The following is a 7,651-nucleotide window of genomic DNA, read 5'->3' as shown; positions in this document are numbered from 1 at the left end:
GGAGGGTAAATCTGTCATTTAAAAGGAGGTGAAAAGACAAAGAAAGGTGAGAAAAGTAAAGGAAAAAGAGGTTCATGTGAGAGGAGGGATCTAATCATCTAAATGTCACCTTTTTGGGAGGTGGAATTCTAACTTATTAAAATTTTTTACTTTTTAATTAATTATAAAAAGTTAAATTTGGTACAAACAGACAGACAAGAAGTGAGAGATAAGATGTGGAATTGAAAGTGAAATGGAACAGATTTTTAATTAGGAAATCAAAACAAACAAAACTCCAAACTATATTTATTTCCTTATTTCTTCTTCTACATTATATTATATTATACAATAAGAAGTATGTAACAAAGGCCTCTAATTTTATTTATTCACATTTCCTTATTTCTATTCTGAAAGTGAGCATTTGTCTTACTTCTCACCACCTTCCAATCCTCTTCTCTATTTTTTTTCTTTTTAATTTACTTCTTCAAAGTTCAAACAAACCTATACGAACAGAGACCTATCAACCTTCTGTTTTTTCAATGGTGGATTGGAGAAGGATTTTACCAGATTTCTACTTCCAAATTGATTTGCTTTTTTAATTCGTTTAGACCCGATTTCTGGAAATGAGAGCTGGACTTGGTACGATCCTTCAAACTCTGACGTCTGAGGCGGCAACTATTTTGAACCAGGCAATTGCCGAGGCCGGTCGTCGTAACCATGGCCAGACCACGCCGGTTCATGTCGCTGCAACTTTGTTGGCTTCACCAACTGGGTTTCTTCGTCAAGCCTGTATCAAGTCCCATCCCAATTCTTCGCACCCACTTCAGTGCAGAGCTCTTGAGCTCTGTTTCAGCGTTGCTCTCGAGCGGTTACCGACGGCTCAAAACGTCTCCGCCGGTTCAGAACCACCCATTTCCAATGCGTTGATGGCCGCCCTTAAACGTGCTCAAGCTCATCAACGCCGCGGCTCGTCTGAATTGCAGCAACAACCTTTGTTAGCGGTGAAGGTTGAGTTCGAGCAGCTAGTTATATCGATTCTCGATGATCCAAGTGTCAGTAGGATTATGCGGGAAGCGAGCTTTTCGAGCCCTGCTGTTAAGGGTATTATTGAACGGTCTTTGAATTCGTCGGCATCTGTGGTGAATTCCTCTCCGATTGGATTAGGTTCTTCCCACTCTTCGCCGTCGCCTAATCGGAGTCTTTATTTGAATCCACGCTTGCATCAGGGTAGCGTTAACCAATTGGGGAAACCGAGAGAGGAGGAAGTGAAACGAATCGTGGATATTTTGCTTAGACCGACCAAGAGAAATCCAATCGTAGTTGGGGATTCGGAAACAGATGCAATGTTAGAGGAATTTTTTAGACGAATTAACAAGAAAGAACTGAGTGAAGGGTCGCTGGAGAACGCTGAGATTATCCATTTAGAGAAGGAATTTGCATCAGATAGAGTACAAATACCCACAAAACTTGATGAATTGGAAGATTTGGTAGCGTCCCAATTAGCCAAATCTAGTTCTGGGAGTATAATTCTTGACCTTGGGAATCTAGAATGGTTGTTTGATCAGCCGGCGAGTTCTATATCCGAGGCCGGCCGTGCTGCCGTTCAGAAGATTGGAAAGCTATTGACAAGGTTCAACGGACGGCTGTGGTTAATCGGAACCGCTACTTGTGAAACTTTCTTGAGATGCCAAATCTATCATCCTTCAATCGAAAGTGATTGGGATTTACATGTTGTTCCTGTTGTGGCTAAAGCCCCTCGCTCTGGTTTATATCCAAGGTACTTTCGGTTCTGGATTCTTATCCTTTTTATTTGCTTGAGCTTAAGAACTTTTGAGTCATTGTAGAAATCGAGTATAAGCTGGAAAATTTAGACTTAGACTTGTAGATCTTGTGATTATTTTACCATTATATGATTTTGTTCAATTGTTTAGCCATAATCGTTCATGATTGATTTCTTTTGTTCATTTAGGTTTGGAACAAAGGAGATTCTTGGCAGTCCAATTGAATGCTTGTCTTCATTGAAGTTTTTTCCTACTCCCATTAGCCAGCTGAGAAATGAATCTGAGTCTTTAAATTGTGGTTCGAGAATAACTTGTTGCTCACAGTGTATGCAGAAGTATGAACAAGAGTTACAAAAACTCATAAATGAGGAGTCTGAAAAATCTTCTTCAGGAGTCAAAACAGACAGTAATTGTTCTCCCCTGCCACATTGGCTGCAAAAAGTTAAAGATCATTCTCCTAATGCTGAATCAGTTGATTCCAAACAGGTAACATTTTTGTTTCCTCGGGTGATAAGTTTCAAGTGAAATCACGAAGCTAAGCTATGTTTTGTGTTTTTTTGCAGAATAAGGAGGACAAAGAATTGATGGTAAAGCAGAGGACTCAAGAGCTACAAAAGAAATGGAATACAACATGCTTGCAGATTCATCCCAATTTCTATCAATCGAAAATTTTGAGTTCGACAGGAAATATGCCAACAGGGATCTCAACGATGGGTTTATACAACCAAAACTTGCTCAAGTGCCAGCCTTGTCAGCCTAGGTTAGAATTGAATAAAAGCCTTGGGAGAACTCTTCAGCTGAATATGAATCCACAACCCAACCAGCCATCTGACTGCAGCTCAATACGAACGGACTTGATTCTTGGGCAAGAGAAGTTTAGTGACATCCCCGAACAAACTCGTAAAGACTGCACCATTGAATTTTTGGACCAAAATCATAACTCTTCCAGATCAGAGATGAAGTCTGTGGATATTCAGAGTGCCAAACTTCTAGGTATAACAGATGTTGATTCATACAAGAAGATCCTTAAAGTTCTTATGGGAAAGGTTTGGTGGCAGCGAGATGCGGCTTCCACTGTGGCTAACACAATAACTCAACGCAAATTGGGCAACAGGAAACGTCAAGGTGCTGGGTCGAAAGGAGACATTTGGCTATTATTTGCGGGGCCTGACAAAGTTGGCAAGAGGAAGATGGCATCAGCTATTTCAGAGCTGGTATCTGGGTCCATCCTGGTTACAATTTGTCTTGGTTCACAACGTAATGGTAGAGGATTGGACAATAATTTCCGCGGTAGAACCCCGTTAGATCAAATTGCAGAGGCTGTTAGGAAGAATCCATTTTCAGTGATAGTTCTTGAGAACATTGATGAAGCAGATGTTCTATTTCGTGGGAGTTTAAAACGAGCAATTGAAAGTGGTCGTCTCATTGATTCCTATGGTCGAGAAATCAGCCTCGGTAATATTATTTTCATCCTCACAACTGTTTGGCTACCGGACGATCTAAAGTACTTCTCAGATCACAATTCCTTCAGTGAAAAGGAGCTCGCAACGTTAGCCAGTGAAAGTTGGCAATTGAGGTTATCTCTATCCGAAAAGCAATTAAAACGTAGAGGCAACTGGCTTTGCAATGAAGAAAGGTTCACAAAAACCAGGAAAGATACTAATCCTGGTTTGTTTTTTGATTTGAATGAGGCTGCCAATGCAGAGGACGATACTCCGGACGGATCACACAACTCAAGCGACCTCACAATCGATCATGAAGATGAATATGGCCTAAGCAAGATGGAATCAACCACAGCTTCACCAGCACTAACCGAACTTCAAGATATCGTCGACGATGCCATTGTCTTCAAGCCAGTCAACTTCAATCATATAACCCAAGACATCAAAACATTCATCAACGAAAAATTCTTCACCATTATTGGGGTTGAGGGAGTCTCAATCGAGTTACAAGACCAGGCTCTTCAAAAAATCTTAGCTGGGGTATGGTTAAGCAACACTAGTTTAGAAGAATGGGCAGAGAAAGCCCTAGTTCCAAGCTTCAACCATCTCAAAGCTTGCTTTCCAAAGACAACAGGCAGCACAAGAGACAAGCCTATAGTCGTTGCTCTCGAACTAGACCGTGAATCAGGCAATCGAAACCGAGGAGATTGGCTACCTAGTAACATAAAAGTAGTGACAGCAGTAGATGGATTATAAATTTATAAGGATAGAGTGAAGGTAACATAAAATCTTGTATATATGGATAGAAAATCTTTGACAGAAGAAACAAAACAATGTGTTGTAATTTCATTTCTCCTTGAGAATTATTTAATTCAATTGTCTTCAACTCCATATTCATGACATAAATAAAAATATACATTCCTGAAGAAAGAAGCAAACACAATAATGAATAGCAGAGCAGGGTGGTGGTGGTGATTGAAGAGATTTATTAAAAGAGGGATTGTTTATTTGCACGAGCAAATGATATGGGACAAACATGGAAATGACAAAAATGAACATAAGCTTGTTTGTCCATTTTTGGTTGAAGGACTCTGTAAAGTGGACTTTTTAGTTAGAAGATGATAAATGAGGTGGTCATGTCACTGACTCTAAGGCGAGTTCAAAGGGCAAAAAACAAATTATAAATGAAGGGTGAAGTTGCTTAGCAGTTTCGGCTATTTGTGTGGATGAAAGGGAAAAGAAAGAGACAAAAACCAGCCGCCGCTTTGTGTTTGTTTGGTGTTCATTCATTCATTCATATCCATTGAAAAGCTTTATGCAATTTGGGGTTTGTCAACAAGATTTAAATCTTTTGGAATCCACATGTTTTGAGTTACCTATTAGCGATGTAACCTTTAGATATATTAATTGAATTGTTGTTTGTTTCATTTAGAGATGTTGTATTCCTGTCCTCAATTTTCATACCTAATGTTTGTTTTTAAAATCTTCCTAACTTATAGTTTAAGGGAGTTTTTAAGGAGCTAAATTATTTGTCCTAAGTGCAAATTTTAGTTACAACTTTTGAGTTTGGCAAATATGGAATTATAATTTTAATTCGATCTAATGCATATTATTTATTAATAACATTTAAAATTAAAGCTTTTTAAATGAGAAAACTATCTATTGCAGTATTAAAAAAGAAACAATTCTAACAAAAAAAAAAAAAAAAAAAAAAAAGAAAAAAAAGAAAAAAAAAAAAGAAAAAAAAGAAACAAGAGGAGAATATTCTAAATTTCTAAGTTTACATTTTTAAAAAGTTTTCTTTTATTATTATTTTTTTTACTTCTCTTACCTTAGCCTCTTCTTTCATCTAATTTCTTTTGAGGTACAAAAATAATATGTTACAGTAACTTATTATTGGTCAATTTTAACCTGCATCACGAGAGACTATATTAAACAATATTAAAATATAAATAAATATATCGCAACCTTGAGAAAAAGTTTTCGAGAGAAACATGTTTTGTGAAATTAAACTTAAGTTGATATAAATTTGATACAAATGTGGTTCATACTCTAATACTTAATCATATGGTTCTCTCTCGCTTGAATGTTTACACTTGATTTGAGAAAGTAGAGGGCATGTTGTTTTTGATGTTATTGAAGTTGAGCCTCTAACTCAGAAATCAAGATATCTTCTTGTTGTTAGAAGAACTCTCTCAAGATTATATCGGGTGCAAAAAAAGAAAAAAATTCGAATAATATCTCTCCTACTTATATAGTTTTGTGAGTTTAAGTTTTGTTGGTCCATAGACCCGAACTTTGGGCTCAACTAATTGGACTTGGCCTTAATTGACATTTGGTCTAAGCCAATTCTTAGGCTTGATTTGACTTTAACTCAAATCTTAATATTTTTAGCTAAAAATGATCCAATGGTCCAAATGAAACCACGTAAGATCGTCACTTTTCGTCTATTTATGTCTTAATTTCAATTTGAGACACGTTTCAAATTTTCACTCAATCCAAAGTAGTTTAATTTCATCACTAATGAGGTAAATAACACACAATCCAAAGTATTTTAATTTCATCACTAATGAGGTAAATAACGTGGATTGGTCCAAAATTTATCATTTAATAGTGTTAAATGGAAAAAACCAGTCAAGTTATTTACAAATATAACAAATAATTTAAACTTGAAGTAAAAATGACAATTTCATTTTAATTTAATTGATTTCAAATTCACTCTTAGGAAGGGAGTGTCTTATGAATTATCATTGATAGTTGTGTGCGATATTAGTCGTATCAATTATAGCAATTGGGTGGATTGATGATATGACATAGATGGATAAGTGATATCGATGATAGAACTTACTAAAATATTATTAATATCCTTATATCAACGATAAATATGATAGAACTTGGTAGATAATAATGATAATTTTGTGTCGATATAGATATTAGTGGTATTTGTGTCTTAATAATAGACTTGGAGTATATATTAGTTATTAATGTCACAAAAAAAATATTAAAATTTAAAATTATGAAACAAGGAGAGTATTTTAATAAATTTTAAGGGTTTTAAAAACTTAATTTTGCTTATTTTTTAAACTAGTTTTAAGTTTTGTTTCATAATTTTACAAAAATTTGACAAAATATCTATATTTCATGATGATTTTCTTTTTGTTCCTTAGTTGATATGAAAGGTAAATATTTGGTTGTTTTAAAAGATCCATATTTTTTTTACCGTATTTTGTTGTTCATTAGAAAAATATACGTTAAGTGAAAATAAAAAGAAAAACATGTAAAATTGATATATTATTATGAAATAAAGGATAATGAAATAAACAAAGTGAAGAATAGAGAAGAGAGGGAGAAGAGAATACAATTGAACTCAATTGTGGTGTGTCTTACAAAGGCACCACACTCCTCTATTTATAGGACATCTTATGTATAAGTTACATTATGGAATTCAATGGGATGGATGTTATAATATGGAATTGAATGTGAGAGTTATATGAAAATTGTAACCTATGTAGGTTATGGATATCTACATTTATAATATCATTATATTTACAATACTCCCCCTTAGATATCCATATTATATAAAAATAAATGCATCGTTAAAACCTTACTAGGAAAAAACCCGATGGGAAAAAAAATTCTAGTGAAGGAAAAAGAGTACATCATTTTTATACATTAATAACTACCTCATAAAAACCTTGCTAGGAAAATTCAATGAGAAAAATCATAGTCAAAGGAAAAAAGGCATTACTCCTATTCCTTAAGGACAATATTTCTACTCCCCCTTATAGATACATCACTTAAGTTCTCTGAGTCGTCGCATTCCAATGTTGTGCACTAGCTTTTCAAATGTCGATGTGGGTAATGCTTTTGTGAATAAGTCCACCAAGTTGTCTTTTGAAGAAATTTGTTGAATACTGATGTCACCATTTTCTTCAAGGTCATGCGTATAGAAGAGTTTTGGTGAGATATGCTTTGTTCTACCTCCTTTTATATACCCTCCTTTGATTTGTGCTATACATGCGGTATTATGTTCAAATAATATTGTTGGTAAATTTTTACTGAAAGACAAACCACATGTTTCTCGAATATGATGAGTCATTGACCTCAACTATACACATTCTTTACTAGTTTCATGAATTGCAAGAATTTCTGCATGATTCGATGAAGTGGCTGTCATGGTTTGCTTTACAGATCGCCAAGATATAGCAGTTCCTCCACATGTAAACATATAACCTGTTTGAGATCTTGCTTTGTGTGGACCAGATAAATATCCAGCATCCGCATAACCAACTAGATCAAAGTTTGATTTATTTGAATAAAACAAACCCATATCAATTGTCCCTCGCAGATGACGAAGTACATGCTTAACTCCATTCCAGTGTCTTTTTGTTGGAGAAGAACTATATCTTGCTAACAAATTTACTGAAAATGCTATATCTGGTCTTGTGT

General features: G+C 35.2%; 1 protein-coding gene across 1 annotated transcript; it reads left to right on the top strand.

Annotated features, from left to right (window-relative positions):
* Positions 1-250: 250 nt before the first annotated feature.
* Positions 251-4,093, top strand: LOC103494314 (protein SUPPRESSOR OF MAX2 1). Its single transcript, XM_008455443.3, has 3 exons — positions 251-1,756; positions 1,949-2,246; positions 2,324-4,093. The coding sequence occupies exons 1-3, from the start codon at positions 603-605 to the stop codon at positions 3,956-3,958; spliced, it is 3,087 nt and encodes a 1,028-aa protein (XP_008453665.1). The 5' UTR covers positions 251-602; the 3' UTR covers positions 3,959-4,093.
* The last annotated feature ends 3,558 nt before the right edge of the window (positions 4,094-7,651 follow it).

The sequence above is a fragment of the Cucumis melo genome, chromosome 2, assembly GCF_025177605.1.
Source record: "Cucumis melo cultivar AY chromosome 2, USDA_Cmelo_AY_1.0, whole genome shotgun sequence".
Taxonomy (NCBI): domain Eukaryota; kingdom Viridiplantae; phylum Streptophyta; class Magnoliopsida; order Cucurbitales; family Cucurbitaceae; genus Cucumis; species Cucumis melo.
This window is presented reverse-complemented; position numbering and strand designations above follow the sequence as displayed.